The 21,366-nt window shown below is 38.2% G+C and overlaps 5 protein-coding genes across 7 annotated transcripts; 3 read left to right on the top strand and 2 right to left on the bottom strand.

Moving 5' to 3' along the window:
* LOC18776638 (probable protein S-acyltransferase 7) lies at positions 335 to 3,827 on the top strand. Its single transcript, XM_007209076.2, has 5 exons — positions 335 to 760; positions 1,500 to 1,670; positions 2,083 to 2,379; positions 2,604 to 2,837; positions 3,062 to 3,827. The coding sequence occupies exons 1-5, from the start codon at positions 662 to 664 to the stop codon at positions 3,593 to 3,595; spliced, it is 1,335 nt and encodes a 444-aa protein (XP_007209138.1). The 5' UTR covers positions 335 to 661; the 3' UTR covers positions 3,596 to 3,827.
* LOC18777957 (mitochondrial import inner membrane translocase subunit TIM8) lies at positions 3,962 to 5,439 on the bottom strand. Its single transcript, XM_007209748.2, has 2 exons — positions 5,271 to 5,439; positions 3,962 to 4,362 (listed from the first exon to the last, which is right to left on the bottom strand). The coding sequence occupies exons 1-2, from the start codon at positions 5,316 to 5,318 to the stop codon at positions 4,174 to 4,176; spliced, it is 237 nt and encodes a 78-aa protein (XP_007209810.1). The 5' UTR covers positions 5,319 to 5,439; the 3' UTR covers positions 3,962 to 4,173.
* On the top strand, positions 9,487 to 10,615 carry LOC18775739 (NAC domain-containing protein 83). The gene is made up of 3 exons (XM_007211087.2): positions 9,487 to 9,772; positions 9,895 to 10,166; positions 10,257 to 10,615. The coding sequence occupies exons 1-3, from the start codon at positions 9,499 to 9,501 to the stop codon at positions 10,503 to 10,505; spliced, it is 795 nt and encodes a 264-aa protein (XP_007211149.2). The 5' UTR covers positions 9,487 to 9,498; the 3' UTR covers positions 10,506 to 10,615.
* LOC18777480 lies at positions 11,852 to 13,327 on the top strand. Of its 3 annotated transcripts, none has more exons than XM_020564535.1 (3): positions 11,852 to 12,454; positions 12,550 to 12,629; positions 12,765 to 13,327. In XM_020564535.1, exons 1-3 carry the CDS (start codon positions 11,908 to 11,910, stop codon positions 12,936 to 12,938), a joined length of 801 nt encoding a protein of 266 aa, XP_020420124.1. In that variant the 5' UTR covers positions 11,852 to 11,907; the 3' UTR covers positions 12,939 to 13,327. The 3 variants fall into 3 exon arrangements, with proteins under 3 accessions (XP_020420124.1, XP_020420125.1, XP_007208863.1); XM_020564536.1 differs by having other exon boundaries at positions 12,550 to 12,634; XM_007208801.2 differs by having other exon boundaries at positions 12,550 to 12,656.
* Positions 14,038 to 19,707, bottom strand: LOC18777845. Its single transcript, XM_020564768.1, has 4 exons — positions 19,546 to 19,707; positions 19,135 to 19,345; positions 18,313 to 18,848; positions 14,038 to 18,225 (listed from the first exon to the last, which is right to left on the bottom strand). Exons 1-4 carry the CDS (start codon positions 19,705 to 19,707, stop codon positions 14,098 to 14,100), a joined length of 5,037 nt encoding a protein of 1,678 aa, XP_020420357.1. The 3' UTR covers positions 14,038 to 14,097.

The raw sequence follows: 21,366 nt of genomic DNA, 5'->3' as shown, positions 1-21,366 counted from the left end.
TTTTTTAAATGTACTATATCTGATTATTTCAAATACATTCAATCTAACGTACTTGTTTTTTAAGCAAATTTAGCAATTTCAAATCCAAATCATTTCTTTCAAATCTCTCCACATCCAAACGAGACATAAATGCCATTCTACAAAGAAAGAAATTAGGCCCATAAGCCCAACCTGGACAAAATGCCATTTTCAATTTCCATTATTTTATTGTTTAGTTAAACATCAGAAAATCCCATGTTTGACAGATAGAGAGACAAGTCATGCTGACTGACTTTGTCCCCAAAACAACCCCAGAGCAACGTTATAAATCAATTATAATGCCAAAAAACAATACATCAACAATACACGTGTCCCACAACATTTGTATGTATGATTGAGTACGTACCTTTGTAGTTGCAAGACTTGACCTGTTCTACTACCTCTTTACAACAGTGACGGCTTGCCACCTAAGCCCTGTTGCCGGAATCTGACGCCTAATGGCTAATGAGCTTCTTCGATTTTTACCTACTATTCAGAGTCTTACAGACGATGCTGCTCATGAGAATGAATGAGAGAGGAAAAGTCAACTCTCAAGCCCACCTCTAAAGCACCGTAGCCTTTCTTTGACTTTGGTTCTTGCTTTTAATTATTTCATTTCTTTGAAAAACGCAATAGGCACATAATGAATGCTGAGCCACATCACCGCCTCCGGGCCTCCCCTGCCGGAGCTGCCGATGCAGCAGGGCTGGTCAGAACTTACAAGACCTGGAAAGGCAGCAATGTGAGCTAAATTCTTACTTGGGTTTTAATCTAAAGTATCGTTTATGTTAGAAATATGTTTGCTTTTTCTTGATTTTGCTCACTTTTGTGATGTCTTGGTCTTACCCAGTTGCTGAAATTGAAAGGGTTTTGTTTTTCTGTTTGGTTTGATTGAAATATGGTAGCTTTTCTAATTTGGAAGATGCTGAAATATACAGAATTGAGTTGATTGATTTGGTGTGTGATTGCTTTTAGAGGATGGGATGGCAATTGGTTTTGTGATTGACTCTGATTAGCTTTAGTTATTGCTTGGAACACTTGGGATTGGGGCCAATTCTATTTTTCAGCTTTGAATTTAGATCACTGCTTTGGCGTTGGCAACCATTTAATTCTCCATTTTAGACTCCCTTTCATCATCAATCTCTTTTACTGGGGCATTTGATTCTAGGTGTGTAAATCAATTATCTAGCTATCTTTTTCCTTTTCCCCCTAAAACCTCTTAAATACCCCAATTTACCTTTTAGCCATACAATCCGGAGAACGCTAATTTATGCAAATTGACCATGGTGCAGCATAAAGGGAGGATAACCTTTCTTGTGGATTTCCCCCACTTTTTAATATATTATGATTTTGTTTGTGATTACATCTCAAAAGCTTTTCTTCTTGTTTCTCTTTCTTTTCTTATTAGTGGCAGCATATGCGTTCTTTTGCTAATGCAATTATGTTTACTCAAGCACATTGTTGGCTGTTCCATTCTGCAGAGATTTTTACTTGGTGGAAGGCTTATATTCGGACCCGATGTGAGATCTCTTCCGTTAACGGTATTCCTCATTGTTGTCCCTGTTGCAGTTTTCTGTGGCCTTGTAGCAAGAAAACTCATTGATCATTTGGGAATTTCAGTAATTGTTGCTGTTTGTGTACTGACACTACTTGTAAGTCCTTTTCCTATCTGAATCCTGTAACAGTTACACTGTATATACCTTCTTGCTCAATGCTCAAGCTTGGAATTCACCAATGTGTTAGTGGTGTTTATACAGTAGGCAGCGTTGCTTACAATTGAATGTCATAACTTTGTTCATAGCTTTTGATTCTTAGTTTTCTACTTGTGTAACACTTGCTTTGTCATGCATGCCTGAATGATGCTTTGAATCCTATGAATCTAAACCATGAAACGCCCAAGCTTATAATGGTAGAGTTTTCTTGCATCATAAAATCACATCCTTATTCCAAAAGTTAGGTGCAACGAGTTGAAAAGTTTAGTGCTAGTTATAAATGAGATCAGTTGAATAGTTCGTACTTACTACTCTATCCTGATTAATGGAAGCATGTATATTTTGTTCTCAGGCTTTGGTTCTTCTTCTACTAACCTCAGTAAGAGATCCTGGTATAGTACCTCGTAATGTTCACCCTCCAGAGCCAGAAGATTATGATGCGAGCATAGAGGGTGGGTCTAATGAAACACAACAGTCGCGTTTTCCACGAATGAAGGAAGTAGTTATCAATGGTATAATTGTGAAGATCAAGTACTGTGACACCTGCATGCTTTACAGACCTCCTCGTTGTTCTCACTGCTCAATATGCAATAACTGTGTGCAGCGATTTGACCACCACTGCCCTTGGGTTGGCCAGTGCATTGGATTGGTAAGGATTCACTATTATTAAGCTTACTCCCAACTAGTAGCTCCCCGAGAACAGTGCTTGAAGGGCCTAAACTTTGCTGCATTTTTATTTACGTCTTGTTTATTTGTTGGGAGAGCTTGGTTGCTTGGATGACTAATTCATAATTGATTATAATAATCACAAAAGATTAAAACAAATTGCTCAGGTTTATGCATGTAATAAACTTCCTTTGGTTCTGGGTGCAGCGAAACTACAGGTTCTTCTTCATGTTTGTCTTCTCTGCAACTCTTCTTTGTGTATATGTACAAGGGTTTTGCTGGGTCTACGTCGTGAGGATCATGCACAGTGAAGATATATCGATTTGGAAAGCACTAATTAAGACTCCTGCCTCCATTGCGCTCATAATTTACAGTTTCATTGCCTTCTGGTTTGTTGGTGGCCTTACTATGTTCCACTCATATCTCATCAGTACAAACCAGGTAAGAAACTCTTGGGCATCCTGATCTCCCTGTTATGGTATGATCACCAAATAGAGCACACTGCATGGTCCTCATTTAACAAGAAACCAAGGGGGCATCTGCCTCAAGAGTCAAACAAAACCATTAACTGGTGTGCTGTGTATGGTGATATTTATATCCATAATTCCAAATTCGGGTTTATTCAGCTTGTAATGTTAGGGTTCTGTTTTGTTGTGCTTTGGCAGTCTACTTATGAAAATTTTAGATACCGGTATGATGGACGAGACAACCCATTCAACAGAGGGACAATTGAGAACTTCATGGAGATATTCTGCACTAAAATTCCTCCATCCAGGAACAATTTCAGGGAAAAAATTCCAAAAGATCCTCCAGTTCTTCCTACACCAATTGACGCCAATTTTGTCAATCCTGTCATGGGGAAAGCCATGAGTGACATAGAGATGGGGAGGAAACCATTATGGAATGAGGCTTCAGCAGAGTTGGGTGATTATAGCAATGATGATGGAGTAAACAAGGACCCTCGATCGAGTGAGGCTGATGCGTCCCAGGATTTAAGCGGGACCCTTCCAACAGAGAGCACAGAGAGACATGTTGCCTCACATCCCAGGCGTTCTAGCTGGGGAAGGAGGAGTGGAAGTTTAGATATATCACCTGAAGTTCTTGCTATGGCAGCTGGAGTTGGGGACTCAAGACGGGTAACTGATGGAATCAATGGCAACTTTAGAACACAGACTGAACAATCTCAGATAAGTTCATAAATACTTGATAAACGCGAAGGCTGTCGATCTTTAACGTCGTTAGGCTGTGCCATATCGCTTGTAAGATAAGTGTGTAATTCGAAAGAACGACTCAGGCAGTTGATTGTTTCCAATGTGTACCATCTTGATTTATGAGTTTGTCTTCCTTTTTCTTTTTTCCGCATCTGTAATTTAACCACCTCATTTTGATGGTATAGAATGTGGAAGTGATTGATTGCCTATGTTTGAGATTTGTTTTACCTTTGTCATTTGCCTATCGCCTAAGCAAGGCTTTTTCTGGCACTAAAATGCAATTCATTCTCAACCCTCGAGCAACAAGTTATTGCCCTATGCTGCAACATGCAATTTATTCATCACCTTTGGTTCTTTTGGTAAAAATTCATTCATCAAATTAATCACAAGATGAAACATCCAAAAATGAAATTGATAAGTAAGGGTGCTGAAATACAATAGTTCGAAGAAGGGGGGAACAATCTGTTTCCAAAATTACAGAACATCTTCAACTGGTATATAATTGATTCCAGAAGCAAAAATGAACCACATCTTGGAATTGAGAAAGTACGTCAAACTCTAGACCTTCATTGCATGTTCTGAAAACGCTTCATAATAATCATACTCATATCCAAATAACGGCGGGCGCAGTTCGCAAGGCAAGCTGATTCACTGGAACTGAACTTGCTCCCGGGCGTACCAGTGATGCACTTGTCCCAGCATACATTTGTAAGCTTTCCCACCATCTCGTTCACCATTGCTCTTTCCTTCTCTTGCTGCACAGCAAGCACAAGATTGTTTCAGAAAAAGAAGCCATCAATAGCATAACATATTGGTAACATATTGGCAGAACATGTAACATAACTAGCAGCAGCAACATCAATAACATAGTGATAATCACACAATAATTGGTTTTGCAGGACATGAAAAACTTGATGTTGTTAGACAAAACTACAAGAGCATATCACTAGAAATTAGTGAATGTGCAAACAATCAAGAACAAAAACTTTTCAACTTAGTTTAATACAGGTAACATCTCAAATAGCCAACATCTTCATATCATTCATTTATTGTTCTTCTTTTTCCCCACAACTAGTACCAACATCAATTTGGAATTAAGGAGTAAAACACTAAAACGCAATGTTAAGCCATAAAATAGAGATCTTGAAGGGAAATTGAGAGACAATTTTAGGGTTAGGACAATGTTGAACAATGTGGACAAAGTGGCCACTCTAAAGAATTGAAGTCTTGAACTACACACTGAAAGATGAAGATTTTCACTCTTACATTTCTTAAATAACTTAGTATGATAACGTATAAGCAACCCAAAACTGCCAATTTCTGATGCATAAGTAAATTGAGGGCTCAAATAAAATCTTGAGATTATTTGGGAAAACTTATAATCGAAAACAAAAGTAGGTGTCAGAACCAAATTCAGAAAAACGAAATATTGAAGCAGCAGGGGATCAAAATTCCAGCTTTCAATAAAATATGCAGACATACTCAACGATATGGACTATATAATATGCAATAATAAACATATAGATTTAAAAATAAAAACAGAAACCCTAAACCCAATAAATTCAGAGTTATGAGCCGCTCCAATCGAAAGCAAATAACTTCCTGTTCTTTCTCATGAGATTTCGAGGGAATTAGACAGGGGAGAAGAAGAACAAGAACTTACGTTGATGAACTGAAGGAGCTCAGGGTTGTTCATTGATGAAGGATCCATGGCAGTTTGTGCTCGCCTATCCGCTAAAACCCTCTAAATTCTTCAGCTTTGTGAACACTCTCACCGTCTCACGCTCTGCAAAACCCTAGAACTTACTAAAGCCTAAGAAAGACACCGGACAACAAATAAGAGGGGACTAAAATTGCTGGGCAAGATCTTACCAGAAAACTGGATTTGGAGCCCATTATTTTAACTTCAACCTTTTGGTTTTCTAGGCCCAAAGAAGAAGATATGGATTGAGAACAGTAAGAAGATAGTATAGGCCCAATAAGAAGATGTGAGTATTATTAACCCACGTGTATGAGTAGGCGACATATTTTTTTTTACTTCAGAATGTATTATTAATAAATATACACGTGTTATAATATGTGTGAATTATTCTACCACGTCACATGTGATGTTACGGTCACACTGAAAAGTTACTCGTTAGATAGGAATAAGTGACATAGTTTTGATATTACAAGATTCATTGATTATGCAAAAAATTATATATGAAAGCATTTGAACTAAACCTTATGGAAATGGTTTGACATCCCTGGTAATTCAACCATAAAAATTGTTTAAAGTAGAGATTTAGGCAAAGTGTTTTGAAAAGAGAGCAAATTTAGAAAGACTTTCTTATGCATTAAGCATTGGTTCCCTTTCCTCCGTTCTTAAACTTTTTGATACTAAAAACACATGCATGATATGCCCATTTATACACACCATGATTAACGTCTTTTCTTTAGTCCAATAATAATATGCCCCCTAAAGAACACAAAACTCACTGAATTAAACCAATTATTGAAATGAAAGAATCGCTTTAGATTCAATGGAAAGAGAAAGCAGCAGCATTGAGGGCCATGTATGAAGCCATAAGACATGACCAACAAAGATTATATATATAACACAAGAAAACAAGCATGTTAGCTTTTGTTGCTGTGTCTCAAGCAATTGGCCAGACAGCATGTTTTTTTTAAACAAATTGGGTGCTTTTTAAATTAGAGTGCAGAAGATCTCTAAATCCAACATTTGCATGCATGGAAAGAGGGAACTAAAGCTACATCTTCGCAATGAAGGAAAGTACCAATCTGAGTTGACTAGCTCTCTAAGGATTTAGGTAGCTTAGCTTTTCAGAAACGCAGGGGCTTTTTTGGGACTCTTTCATTCAAACAATTGTTCAGAGAGAAAAAGGAACCAAAATCTTTGGTGCCTTTATGTGTCAGCCATCCATAATTCAAAAGAAAAGTATGTAGTAGTTAAACTAATTAATCCAAAACCACTAAAGAAAAAGAAAAAGAAAAATTATTTGGAAGAACAACCAAAAGCAACTTAAATCACTAGGGCATCTGAGGACGAATCAAGATATCGGCTTACACTGTGCATGATTTTGGAGTTCCCTGTATCGGGTTGAACATAGCTGAGTTATTTTATAAAGTCCATGGAAGTTTGCTTTTAGAGACAATTACTCAACAGCCATATAGTACATTACACGATTGCATGTCGAATCTTAGAGATTGTTTATTATCCTTCGTGTGCTTCTAAAATGGTTAAAAGCATTTACCACACGCTTTTAAATAAAGCATTTTATAAAGAAGAATCTATCAATTGCTTTCTTCATGAAACACTTGATTTTTTTAATGAATATTTTGTTGTGCTTCTAACAAAACCGCTTCCAATAAAAAGGGCTTATATGCATATGCGCTTCCTATATAAGAACTTCCAAACAGACCCGTAATTTTGTTTTGTTGTTTGTGAAACAAAAAATTAGGGCATGTGCATGATGGGAAAAACTCATCATAATAGTGATCAAGGGATTAATAAGGATTTGGGAGGGAGTTGACTACAAAAATAATTACATAGCATTGGACCAATTGATCAATTGTGATAATTACTTGAGGTAAATAATTAACTTAAGGGTGATTTTATTAGCATCCCTAAATTTGCTCTTTGCACCCCACATTCTTTTTACACCCCACTGAATTTTAGTAAAATTTAAAATTACTCACTACATCCAATTTTTCTTCCAAAATTGCCCTCATGAACCCCATTCATTAACTTACCTGTGTAAAATGTGTTTCAGTTTTTCAGTGGTAGTCTACTGAATTCGTTTCTTGTTTCAGTGATTATCTATCAAATTCGTTAACTGAGTTTGTACTTAATATTATTTTTTTTTTAGATATAAAGAGGACTTGCAGAGGTACTACTGAGGCTTCATCATCTCAACCTGATAGATAGCGTCCCACAGCCTCAACGAGGAGACATAGAGCAGGGCAGTTAGCCTATCAAGAAGACTAGCACCAGCATGGTCCCCTAGACCACTTTGAGGATACTACAGAGGTTGAAGATGTAGCCGCTGATAGTAATGTTGACGCAGAGGTTGAAGATGTAACTGCTACTCATGATAGTAATGTTGAGGACTGAGCCATCTCGAGTAGGTCCTATTGATCCATTTTTATTTACGAGTTTTAAAACTCACATAATAGTTGCACTTTGGAATAACTAGGTAAGTCGTTTTACTGTAACTATAGAAGGCATAATATAAGTCTCGTTCATGGTAATTAACATAAATAATTTTTTTTTTGTAGTTGACTAGGAACATGAGACCCTTAGGTGCATGTTGAAGATATCTACCCTTCGTGAGTGGAATTGGTGGGCTAATCCAAATAATGGTATATTCAAAGGGTATATTCAGAGGTCTGGATTAGAGCAATTTATTAGGTGTTCTTATCGGAATGTAGATAAGATTGTTGTATATACCTTCGTTGAGAGGTGACATCCCGAAACGAACACCTTTCATATGCCTTTTAGTGAGATGACCATCACATTCATCTATTTTAGGGGCGTCACCTTGTTTTTGTTTCTTTAATGGGAGTAAGTTCAAAATAGCTTGCATTAAATTTGTGGTCGATACCAAGTTACTGAAATAATAAATATATTTCGGTTCGTTGCCACTGAATTGCACTACAAAAAAAGGTGGCAACAGTTACCATTTTGTCACCAATTTTGGTGACTGTTTTGGGGGTTACTAAAGGCTTCAGTCACATTTTTTGACTTTTTTGGTGACTAAAAAGGCTTTCAGTGACATTTTTTGCTTTTTTTAGTGACTAAAACCTTTAGTAACCCCCACAATAGTCACAAAAATTGGTGACAAAATGGTAACTGTTGCCACTTTTTTTTGTAGTGTTGTAGGTAAAAATTAGGTAATACACCACCAAACACCGTTCCATGTTACGGTGGATCTCCACCGCATCTCTAGTTAATGGCCGGTCAAACACAACCGAAATAAGTGCAATGTTTCAGTGGCATCCCATCGAATTTACCTATCGCGTTTGGTACTGGTGTGTTGAATGCAACCGGCGACCATCATGAAATCCTAAACTTGAAAAACACCAAAAAATAAACTCATACCTCATTCGAAGCCTCTCTAACTTCAGTCTCACCCTTCATGAATAAATATAAGATATTTTTTCACAAATATAAGTGTATAAATCTTGGTAGGGTTGTAGGAACATGATGGTTTGAGAAAAAAGTCTAACTAGGGGTGTAGTGAGTAAATTTAAATTTTATTTTAAATGTTTTTTTGTCCTTAACGATAATTATGTACAAAGATAAAATATATTATTCATATTTAAAATTAGTATGGGGTGCAAAGAGCAAATAATGGAGTGCCAATAAAATCACCCTTTAACTTAATTATGGGTGCTTCCCATCTGATTAGTAAGCATGACATCGGATGACTTCATCTCTACAAGAAAATCTTCACCAATCCATTTTAATTTATATGTAAAAAATGTGAACTTACCTTCAAAATCACCACGGCCTCATCAGCACCTCCAATATAATAATATCCGATAATTACTGATAATTCCCAATGCTCTTTGGTTGCTTGTTAACATGTCTTTCTTTCACATGAGATGCCAACTAAAACAACGACTTAGATTTATCTAAGAATTTAATTTGCATCACAAATTACAGAGATTATTACATGTAGAAAACAAGAAAAGGATCTTTTAAGTAAGTAAAAAAGCTTTTTTTATTGTCAAACATGAAAAAGTATTAATCCAGTGATTGTTGTCCCATTCTATATTCACACCGCCGCTAGCTAGCTTGGAATCAATCTTCTTTTTCTTTTTCTTGCACAACCACTCAAAAGATACTCTCTCTCCAAATTCTTTCTCTTGGACTATTAATACTTGACATGGTTGCTCGGCATTCCTCATCTCAGTTGACAGAGGCCATTAAGAATCAAGAAAAAGGCTTTCATTTTTGTTTTTGTTTTTGTTTTTCAACAATGGACAAGTTCAACTTTGTTAGAAATGGGATGATCAGATTGCCTCCTGGTTTTCGTTTCCAGCCTACAGATGAAGAGCTGGTCTTTCAGTACCTAAGATGCAAAGTCTTTTCATGCCCTCTGCCTGCTTCAATAATTCCTGAGGTCAATGTTTGCATGTATGATCCGTGGGATTTGCCAGGTTAGCTGAAAATAATTATGTTTAATATGTGCTTAAGTATATAGTTTTCCATTTATACTAACAGACTTTTACATATATATATATATATATATGTATGTATGTAATGTGTGGTCTGTGTGTAGGTGATTTGGAGCAAGAGAGATATTTCTTCAGCAACAAGGAATCAAAATACAGGAATGGGAGCAGAGCCAACAGGGTGACAAGTTCTGGTTATTGGAAAGCAACCGGCACTGATAAAAAGATTGTATCTTCAAGGAGGAACCATATTGTGGGGAAGAAAAAGACTCTTGTTTTCTACAGAGGAAAGGCTCCAAATGGTTGTAAAACAGATTGGGTCATGCATGAGTATTGCCTTGTCAATGCAGAAACTACAGCCTCCATCAACACAGCCGAGGTGAGTTTACCATAAAGTTCTTGTTTTTGTGCTTGCCACAAACCCAATAATCAAGAAACACCATTTGAATCTGCTTGTGATTTTCTACAGAATGCTTTAAACGAGAAAGAAAATTGGGTTCTGTGTCGAATATTTTCGAAGAAAAGAAGTTGTAAGACTGATGATGAGGAAGGCATCAGAGTTAACAATGCTGAAATGGTTCATGCACCTCAGACTAATAATAATCAAAGTCCTGTGTCTTCTTCTTCATCGTGCTCAAGTTCTAGTGGGATTACAGAAGTAACTTCTTCAAGTGAAGCAGGTGATGAAGAAGAAATCAGTGGGTGCACTAAGTTTTGATGATCATGTTAATGTAGCAGTAATATGTAAACTTCTTTCTTCTAGAATGATTTTATGTTCCAAGTCCATAAAAGGAAATGAATCTTCTTTTTCTTTGTGAAGATATTAAAGTACTTCCACAAACCCTAGTGCTCTTAAGATATTGGTGGATGTAAAAAATGGTAACTTTTAAAATGAACCTAATGCTTAGCATCCTTGTTTGAAGCTGAGATGGTAAAAAAGATTAGGGGTAGGGATTATTGCCACAGGAATCTCTAGCTTTTCACTCATAAAGGCAAATTGATTTTTCAAAGAGGTCACCATGATAAGAGAGAAGGAAGAAAAGAAGCAAAGCATATATCAACTTCGCATAAAGAAAAATCCTTTTTGGAGAGAACCGGGTCCAAAATGAAAGCTAGCCCCACCTAGAATGTGGGCGCGCACATGGGTTGATTTCAGCTTCTTTCCTTGTTTTAAAAGTAGAAAGAAAAATAAGCATTTACACAAAAATAAATAAATAAACGTATGAAGATTTTTGTTTGGATTCCTTGCTTAATTGATACAAAGTCAATTTCTTTGTCTAAGGGGCACACAACAAGTCTTTTCAATGTCATGAAGAACAAACCTAAAGCTAATTTTCTATTATGCTATTTTTATCAACGAGATAGGCAAAATTTGAACTTGAGACCTCTTTCAACATTGAGAAGAGAAATACCACTAAATGAGCAAAGGATCCATATAATTCAGGTTTTCTCTTTAATTATTCGGAAATTGGCTCATTCACATTACATTTGCATTGCAATGAAATTGGACTTGTAGTTGTAGCCATCTTAATTATCTGTTCTGTTTAGAGCTCAGAGAGGTCAGAAGAATGCTATGATTTGAGGCTCTTGAGATTTTGTTGAAGCTGGCACATATGGTTGGCAGAGATAAACAGGAGCTGGCATACATTAATCCTTCGACTCTTGCTAAGGCACTGCGCAAGACTCTTTCAACAACCGAAATACATGGCCCCAAAAGCAAAAGCAAAAGCAAAACAAAGAAAGAAACAGCAAAACATGTACACAACTACAAATATAGTAAGTTTGTTTGATCATGACAGGCAGGAGGGCACAACTGGAAAAATTGAAAGTTCACAAATATAGGAGATTCATAGTCAGAGCTGAGTTTGCAAAATACCAACAATTTGCTATTATTAACCACAAGCAAATCTAAAACCATAGTGTACAGTTCACCAAACCAAATATATCCATATTATTAATTTTTGATTAGCATCAAGTTTCCCTATAATTATTTAACTCCCCTTGACCCTTCTCTTTCAAATTCTCCGTTCTACCTCATAAGTTTTTTTTTTCTAACCACTTATCTTCTGCATCTCTTTCCCCTGCCATTGTGGCCTAACCTCCCATTGTTCTCCTCTCCAATGGGTGGCCAAAACTCAAAGCTCACCCCAGAAGGTGAAGCTGTGCCTCCTCGAATTCGTTCACTCTTGCAGAGAAAATTTGAGGAGATCCGAGGCCGGACAAAGGCAAAAAAACTAAAAGCCTCCCACACTTTCTCCAAGAAACAGCTACTTAAGGATGGTGAACAGGAAGAGGTAGATATCTCTGTGCCTCATTCGCTGCAGTCTTCACCAGAGTTTGAAAATTTACCATCTCCTAAAACACCACAAACATTGGAGTTGTTACCAAGATTGCCAGAGCTTGACAGAAGAGCAAAACAGTCTGATGAGGACCAGATCAGGAGAGATGGGGCGGAGTTTAGTGTGGAAGATGATAAAGAGGCCAAGGGGGTGAATGTGTATATAGGGGGGGTTTTTGCAATGGGGGAAACCACAGAGGGGGAGGAAGAGGAAGAGGATGAAGTTAATGATGCGGGCATGCAACGGAACAGCAAAATCCATCTGTGTCCGGCGTCACCAAGTTTCAGAGTTTATTGCATGGAACCTCTGGAAATAGAAAATGATGACAGTAAGTTGCAACATAGAAAATGGGGTGCATGTAATTTGTAGAATATTCCTTCATGGACAAGAAATATGAACAGTTGTAGAATTGATGTAATGCAGGTAAGGACGACATCACAGATGAGGATTTCAAGCATAAGAAATCACCAAGTGCTGAGTCTGCTGACAGCAGTGTTGATAGCGTAAGGTCGATGATTGAAACCAATGATGTAAATATCCTATGAGTTCTTTGATTAATTAATTAATTAGCCTTGTTATAATATAAGCAGAAAAAAGATTGGTTTTCTATTCTCCAAGCGTTTCATTTCATGTTTCAGGTCCAGGACACAAAGACAAAACAGAAAGGAAGGAGAAGAAGAAGAATAAAAAATGCACTCAGACCAAACACTGTAAAGAATCTATTGAACGTTAAGGGATGCTACTACGCAGGTTGCACTGGTGGCCACGACAGAACCACCTATGTAGCTGCTAAGAAATCTGCAGCCACATGATTGCATCAGGAATTGTGAGGCTTGATATACATTGTTGATCCATTCCCTGACAGCTTGGTTCCAAGAAGCCAAGAGGCCTTGGGTTCGAAATTGCCAACCCCATATTCCACTTATCTCTTACCATTGCTGGGTGGGACTGCACCTATACTGTTGTGCAGGATGGAGCTGCACGAGAGCAGACACGTTAGCTAAGAGGAATGAGCAGGAAGAGTGAGAGTATTTTTCATCTTTTTCCTTCCATCTTATTTCTTGTACTTGGCCATTGGGATTTCCTTTTTCCTGTAATTTCTAGGCCATGACTTATAAGTCATGTCCTTTTTGCAAAGGTAGAAAGTTTATCAGATCAAAATTTGTGTCCCAATGTAATCAGCAGATGTACAGTGTTATTACACGCATTGCACTTGTACTGTTGACAAGCTTTTTCCTCTATGGTCGCATTTGCAGATACAATCTGACACAATGTTGAATTGAGTTCACTCTGCATAGCATGTATATTGTGATTTTGATGATTTTGATGAGGCATGGCAATCTAAAAGTGACCTTATGTACAAAGAAATCATACAAAAAATTTAATGTACGAACACAATTAGTATATTAGCAATATCTCAGGCCGCTAGATTAGTTAAACATTTCTAATTTCTTAAGAACCTGTTGTGCAATTTCTCCTAATGACAAACATGTTCTAACAGATTTTTAAGATAAAAACAATATGACAGAGTTTTAAGTTGAAGACATAATTTGATTAAGCTCCTTTCAGCTTACTTAAAACTGCTAAATGTAGTGAAAGATTATCTTAGGAAAGTCTGAGAAAGTCTCAGTAACTTCAATGCAGATCATAATTTTTTCCATCAAACTAAAATCTATTAGGACTTGTAAGTCAAGGATGATTATGCTAACAACCAAGCAGTATGTCACAAAATCTCACCTCTGGTAGAAAGAGAATCCGAAGTAGTGTGAAATATCATTAGCAATAAAAAAATACCAGATGAAAGTAAACGATTATGAAAATACCAGATGATAGAATAAGCTTCATATCATAAAAGAGCAAAACTTGTTCAGAATAACAAGAAAATCCAACAGACAAAAGCATACAACCAAAACAAAATATAGTTCAAATCATCATCTGATAGACTATTATAATTGTAATCACATAGCATAACTACTCAGAACGGTAGGCAGAATTCAGAAACTCCTCATCCTCCACGAAGATCTGCAAATTCTTGGACTTCATCAAGAAAGTAACGGCTTCCTCATCAAGGTCTAGCACAAAGGCCAACTTGATCAGCTCAGAAAGTGCATGTATATGATCAGGGATCTCCCACAGTACAAACTCAGAAATTGCTTCAGAGAAATATGTAGCAAACTCAATGATGCTCTTATATCCTCCAGATCTGTCCATCTTCTCGGTGAAAATTTTGGAATCTTCTCTATCCCATCGTACCTTTCGGCTACCTCTCACATTCAAAATTTTCCCAGAAGATAATGGTAGATCATAGCTTACAGTGATTGGTTCAGATGTCTCCACAACAGCAACATTGGCAAGACCTTGGACAGCTTTTTGCCTTTTCTCTGCTTCCATTTTAATGGGAGGACAAGCTAGAAAACCAAGTATCAGCCTGAGCAGTGCTTTCCCGATCAATTTCTCTGTTGGAATTAACTGTAGTTCAACATCATTTGCTAGGAATAGTTCTTCCTTCTGCACTGATTCAGAGATAGTACGAACACCAATTTCCCTGTAAATTTCAAGCAACTTAGTCCTAGGCAAGGAAGCCAGGCTAGGCTGAGGGTACCAAACAAAAACTTGGTGAGAAGACTGTTCAAAAAGATACTGCAGCTGAAGGTCATCAGCAATGAAAACATCTTGCTTGTTGCACAACAAGATTCCAGCGGAGCCTGAATTAACAGGTACTTTCACCAAAGCCTCAGCAAGAGTTTTCTCCGTTTTTGAATTCCAGTGCTTTGAAACATACCCCCAGAATTTGCAACATTGATCATGCAACAATCCACCTTCAAAATTTTCCCACACCTTCCAGAGCCTGCAGTAGTCTTCAATTGAAGGACAGGACTTTACCCCATAAGCACGGGAGAAGAACACCAATAGGTTATGCTCAAAGTATTTCTCCAGAACAGTCAACTGCAAGCCAAACAGCTCATCCTTGTCATATATAACACACTCTTCTGGATTAACCCACTCTCCATTCTGATTTCCCTTTGGAAACCAGATCCTTTTGTCAGCCTTGCTATCCGGCTTCCACTTAAACTCACTCAAGTAACTATATACTCGAACAAAAGTGGACAATTCATCACGAAGAGCAAGCTGGCTGGCAAGCAAAGGACATCCTTTGTCCACTTCAACAATCACCCCTATTTCAGAGAGCTCTTTTCTGTATGTTGTAATTTTAGAACCATAAAACTCTTCATCAATGAAAGGCCCATCAGTCTGCTTTAGATACTTACCAAACTCGGAATCAAACAACAAGCACTTGCTCGGAGGCTCGTAACCATCATGAGCCTTCAGCCATGCCTGAGAAACTTTCTTCGTGAACACATCAGGAAAGGAGTAATCTTTCTCCTCCAATAAAATATGTATGCAGTCCAGCAAAGCAAGTGCATTTTCTTGAGAAATGCTGCTCGGATTCTGGGGAAGATAAAGACAAGAAGGCACAAACTTGACCCCATCCTTGAATTCCACAACAACCCCCAAGCTCTTCAGCTCTTGCTTATATTCATGAATGTTCTTGCCATAACAAGTGTCAGAATCGTCAATAAAAGGGAGAAGGCATATGGGAGAGATAGATTCCCAATCAGAACAAAACAGAATGCACTCTCTTGGAGATCTATAATCACCAAGGCGAGTACGCAGCCACTTTTCTTTGCAAATGCAGCTCTTAAGATCTGCAGGAAATTTAAAAGGAGTTCCCTCCAGCTTTCTGTAACAGGACAGAAATGCTTCTACATTTTCTTTGGTGATGGAAGCCGATGATGCATACTGCCTGAAATAGCGAGCAAACACTTTTGCAGCCTCATCAAAATCAACAACCACCCCTGTTTTCTTCAACTCATTTCTGTAGGAATGTATTCCTTTTCCATAGAAATTGTGATCAATCAATGGGAGACCACTGAATACCTTCAGAATGCAGCCCCATTCAACTTGGGGCAGGAGACATTCATTTGGAGACTTGTAACCAACTGTTGTCTTCAGGCACTTGATTCCTTTCAATGCTCTGACAAGTTTCTCAGATGAACTGGAAAGCTGCATACATTCAAGCATCAATAGAACAGCCTCAGCTGGCAGAGAAGTTAAGCGAGAAGGTGATTTCAGGTTGTCAATTATAAGCTGGTAACTTTTGCTGATGGAGACAACCACACCAAGCAACTCAAGTTCGTTTTTGAATTTACATATTTCACCACCATAGAATGCTTTATCGATAAAGGGAATGTCACTTACTTTTGATGCAATTTCCCACTCTTTATCAGACAAGACTGATCCTACCGGAGACCTGAAGCCAAGGGATGTTTTAAGCCACTGGCCTTCTTTAATACTGCAGATAAAATCGTCTGGGGAAAGATACTTGTCTCTTAAAAACTTGATGAAACGAAGCACAGAAAGTACATTGTCTCGGGTTAGAGTGGAAGACGAAGCAAGAGACATTAGATGCTTCCCCATATATTCACATGCTTCAGCATACTCAAACCTGACTCCAATCTTTTTCAGCTCGTCCTTGTAACTATTAATTCTCTCACCATAATAGCTCTGATCAATCAATGGGATATCAACAAAAACGGAGCCATCCTGCAAAATGTTTCCCCATGATGACTTAAGTAGGAATGACTGTGAAGGTGGCCTGACACCAGAAGAGCCATTCAAAGTAACTTTCAGCCAGCCCCCATCTTTTATGCACGTCAAGAACTTCTGTGGGATTCGAACACCTTGATACATGAGGTGATGAATCCAGTCCAAAAGCAAAAATGTATTTTGCTTAGTAAGTTGAGCAGATAATGCTGATATACCATCACTTGGGGCAGATATATAAGGGACATCCAAAGCTCCAGCTTGAACTTTAAGAAACTCAAGGAGCTTCTTCTGTGGTGTAATGTTACCAGCAAAACGACCTGAATCCAAATAATCTTCTCTTAACTCAACATAGCCTTCTTTTCTCCACAGATTAGAATCAGTTAACCCCGCCCATTTGCTTCCATTGGCAGGGACAATAACCCTAGCCCTATATTTGATGATGCTCCCATACTTATCCACCAGAGGCATAATTCTGCATAATTTATCAACTTCTCGATCTGAGATGTAACTTTTGCACAATGACTGATACAAAAAGTGGGCAATTGCAATAACAAGCTTCCTCTCATTAAGTGACTTGTCAAAGAGATCAACTGCGTATTCATATAGGCTTACAGAACAGACCTTGACTTGCTCCGAAAGCCATTTCACCAATGTCTCCTTCCGAGAACACGACCAGATAGCTTCCTGTGTGATTTTTGGCATAAAAAGAAAGCTAGCAACGGATATAAACTCGCAGTTCCAATCAATCAGCCATGAGACATGACAAGAATTAATGGATAGGCAAACTTTACTTCGACTATTCTGGATTGCACTTATGCTGCACAAAGATTTAATTCCATTCCCCACACATTTAATTAAGGATATGTTCTTGATGCTAGAGCGGCAAAATTTGGACCCCCAATTATCAGCAATAAACAGAAGAAGCTCCAAGTAGACAACATCCGACACCCCAGTTACAAGATTGGAAGTACCCTGGATGCATTTAGCATACCATTCATTGTCTACTGGTTCAACTCCCAGGAAACTCAGTATGTGATCATACTCGACCTTGTCAAATGAATACGACAGAACATATCTTCCATGAGATGAGAGATTAATCAAACTTACCCCTTGATCCTCCGCCTTCCTCAAAATATTCCAAAAAGCAGGCATCAACCTACCCACTTCACGAGGTTTGTAAAAGAACTTCTGCTCCTTGTGGGGCTCACTAGGGACAATGCTTTCCTCAACAATTTTTGCCTTTATAGACTCCCTGACAACATTCAATTCTTCATAGGAAGAGCTCTGTACAGGCAGGAACTTGAACATATGAGGCAAACTAGACACAGGAGCATCTACAATAGATCTAACAAGCGAGATAAATGCATTAACAAATGCAGTGGGCACGCAATCAAGAATACCCTTATTCCATTTGTTGTCCAGGAGAATTGTTTCCCTTGATGATGCAAGAAGAAAATCAGCTTGAATTATGAAGGGAAAATTTGTCACCATCTCAGTTGGAAGGAATGCATAGATCCCAGAAGAAGTGTTCATTCCTCTGCGAAGGCGTTCTCCTATTGGAAATGCAAGGGTGATCACCCACTCATCCACCTCCATTCTCCTCTCAACTCTGCATTCCTGCTTGACAGGAAACTTCTGCTTCCACATATAATAGCCACATTCATTTTCAAACACCTTACCACTTTCTTCTGCAGAGAGATGGAGGGTGTAGGACTGCGCATCGATGTTCTTCCTCGTCACAAAGTCAGTCTCACTCACTATCTCAATAGCACAAACAGTGCTGAGACTTGGATCCTCATTATCTTCCCTGACTGAGAGCCTCTTAATCTTTGAAAGAAACAACAGAACCTCAGGGTGTATGATTGACAGCTGCTGCTGCACGGCTTGGACCTTGTCGGGCTTTAGAGGTAAGATCAATGTTGTTGTTGGAAGGGCAGAAGCAGAACCATATAACTGTTTTATGTCAGACAAATTAGGGTTTGTATCAACCCATTCAGGAACCATGTACCCGAGATTGCAATGCACACAAGGATCTTCACTAAACCTTATTTGATAACCATTACTGAACACATAAGGATGTGCAGTGATGAGAAACACACTTTTAAAACCAATTCCTGTATATTAATCACAAATTTGATTGAATCAGCAAAAATCATGGAGATACATAAACTACACAAATGAAAAAGAGCATCAAGGAACATCAACATGCTTATTGGCAACCAAATAGACAACAACAGCTTGACTCAGATTTGAACAAAAACATGGGTATGATTTCAACGCGGTAGTATTTTTTTCTTTAGTTTCCAAGCATCTACATATAACATGCCAACATTTTTCTTTCATATATAAAGCATGTTAAGATTGATTACAGTCAAAATCAAACATCTATATAAGACATACCTTTCTCCCCAATATAGCCACGCTTCCTGTTGCCTTTTTTGGTGGACCGTCCAACACTGCAAATGGATTCTATGTTTTTATGAGAAAATCCTTTCTCATTGTTGAAAACCAGCAATGTGGCAGGAGCCCCTGTGCCCGTTATATCCCGAGACGTTATGAGGAACTCAAGTGATGGATCAACCACCTCCGCGTACTCATTATCTTCTGCATTCTGTAAAGTAAGTAGCATGAACCATTAAATTATATATTCAAATAGACTGACAAATATATACTCAGATATACTCATATATACACACACTAAAGTATTAGAGATTCAAAAGATTCTAAGACAATGCTATGCGCTCAACCTTAACAGCAAACTAATAAAAGCCATGATATATTAGGAATGCATATTTGCATAAAACAACTCACCTGGATGAGTTCCATTAAGAAATGAATATCTTTGGCATAGAGTTCAGCAGAGAGATTCTTGACAGCCTGGTGAAGATCCTCAGTCAAAGGGTTGATTGCTTCTGCTCCTATGGAGAACTTTTTCTTTCGTATCTCTTCTACGTGCTCTTTTGGTGTCGCCATTTGCGTGTCTCTTCTTCAAACTAAGCTTAGTTCGCTGAGAATGACTGAATGAGAAAGATAAGATATAGAAGAGATGGTGTGGTGATGACTGTGGGGATGAGTTTGATTATATTTGAGAGATCGAAGTTTATTGATATTGATGAGTTTCAATTAATGCATGGGATGAGATTACTTTAGACAAAGCTGATACCGAGTAGTCTTTTGGTCTTTCTTGAGAATGTAAGGCGTTTTTTCTCCGTTTCAATTTCCAAGGGACAAAAGTAGAGGAAGGAAGGCTTCATCTTCTCAATTTTCAATATTGTGAATTAATTTATGACTATGTCTACAATGCATGAACATGCATGGAGATGGAAAATTTGTGATCTGCTAAATTATGGAGAATTCTTCACAACAATTTTGTAACCTTAACGCTACTAGGGTACATTTTTTGGTCCATGTAATTTGACTCATTTCCCACATTGAACCCTATCATTTCCGTTTTGGCAATTTTAGTTATGTAGTTTAATTTAGTTTGGCTTGCAATCAAGTACAAGATGTAATCTCTGTCAAATTAATTGATGAAATTCAATGTGCCAATATGTAACTACCACACATGAGAAGACTTTCGTCTATCCAAAATATTTGCAATCAATCCAAAACATGATAATTCGTTGTTTTTCCTGAACAATTTTGCATTTGTAGCACTTGATTAGTATGTAAAAATAAAAATAAAAATTAGAACTGAATCGTCAAAATTAAAATGATGGAGACCAAAGTGGAGATAATATGCAATTGAAAGAAAATCATCTCCTCATGTGGATCACTCTCCTTGATTGAATTTGAGAACCCTTCCCTCTCCATAAGAAGGATCGTCATTATGAGTATGCAATATTGATGAACAAGCCATATTTAGCAATGTAACACCCCGACTCCAAATTTAACCCCTCTTTAAATTATTTAAGTGAAATTATAAAGTTGCCCCTTGGGATAGGGGTATTTTGGTCATTTTCTTACCTGGAAAGAGTTTGGGGCAGTGACTGGTATTTTTGGATAGGTCGTACTGAGATGAGTTCGTAGACACATGGTGGGCTCGAATCGGAGTTGTAACGAGAGAGATATAGTCAGAAGAAACCTAGTGGCATAATCATAATTATTTCGAAATGGGATTTTTATAAAAATCAGATTTCTCTCTCTCTCTCTCTCTCTCTCTCTCTCTCTCTCTCTCTCTCTCCTCCCGCGTGCTCTCTCTCTCTCTCTCCCAGACGGTCTCTCTCTCTCTCTCCTCGAATCTCCAGCCACCGGCCGCGGCTACGGACGAGACCGGTGCCAAAAGGACCAGCTCGGCCTCTGCGTCATGACTCGGCCCTTCCCCGACATCGGCCGCCGCTCCAGCCGCCGGAAAAAGGAGATTTTTGCCCGGTTTTCGCTCGAACTTCGCTGCTCCGATCTCCCTCATCCGGCCGCCATTTCTGGCGATCAAGGTATGAAAATTCATCTATTCTTCATGCTCTAGCTACCTGTTGGGTAGGATTCAATCGATTCTTAGCGTAGGCAATTCGATTTACGAATTGAAATTCGGCCGGTTTTGGGATCTCGATTCCGGCCACTTCCGGTCAGTTTTTGGGGTATGTCCAAGAACAAGTGGCTCCAAATATGGTGTTATACCTAGGGTAGGAGTTT

This window comes from Prunus persica, chromosome G5 (assembly GCF_000346465.2).
Source record: "Prunus persica cultivar Lovell chromosome G5, Prunus_persica_NCBIv2, whole genome shotgun sequence".
Classification (NCBI taxonomy): domain Eukaryota; kingdom Viridiplantae; phylum Streptophyta; class Magnoliopsida; order Rosales; family Rosaceae; genus Prunus; species Prunus persica.
Note: the sequence above shows the minus strand (reverse complement) of the source record. Positions and strands in the feature narration are given on the sequence as shown.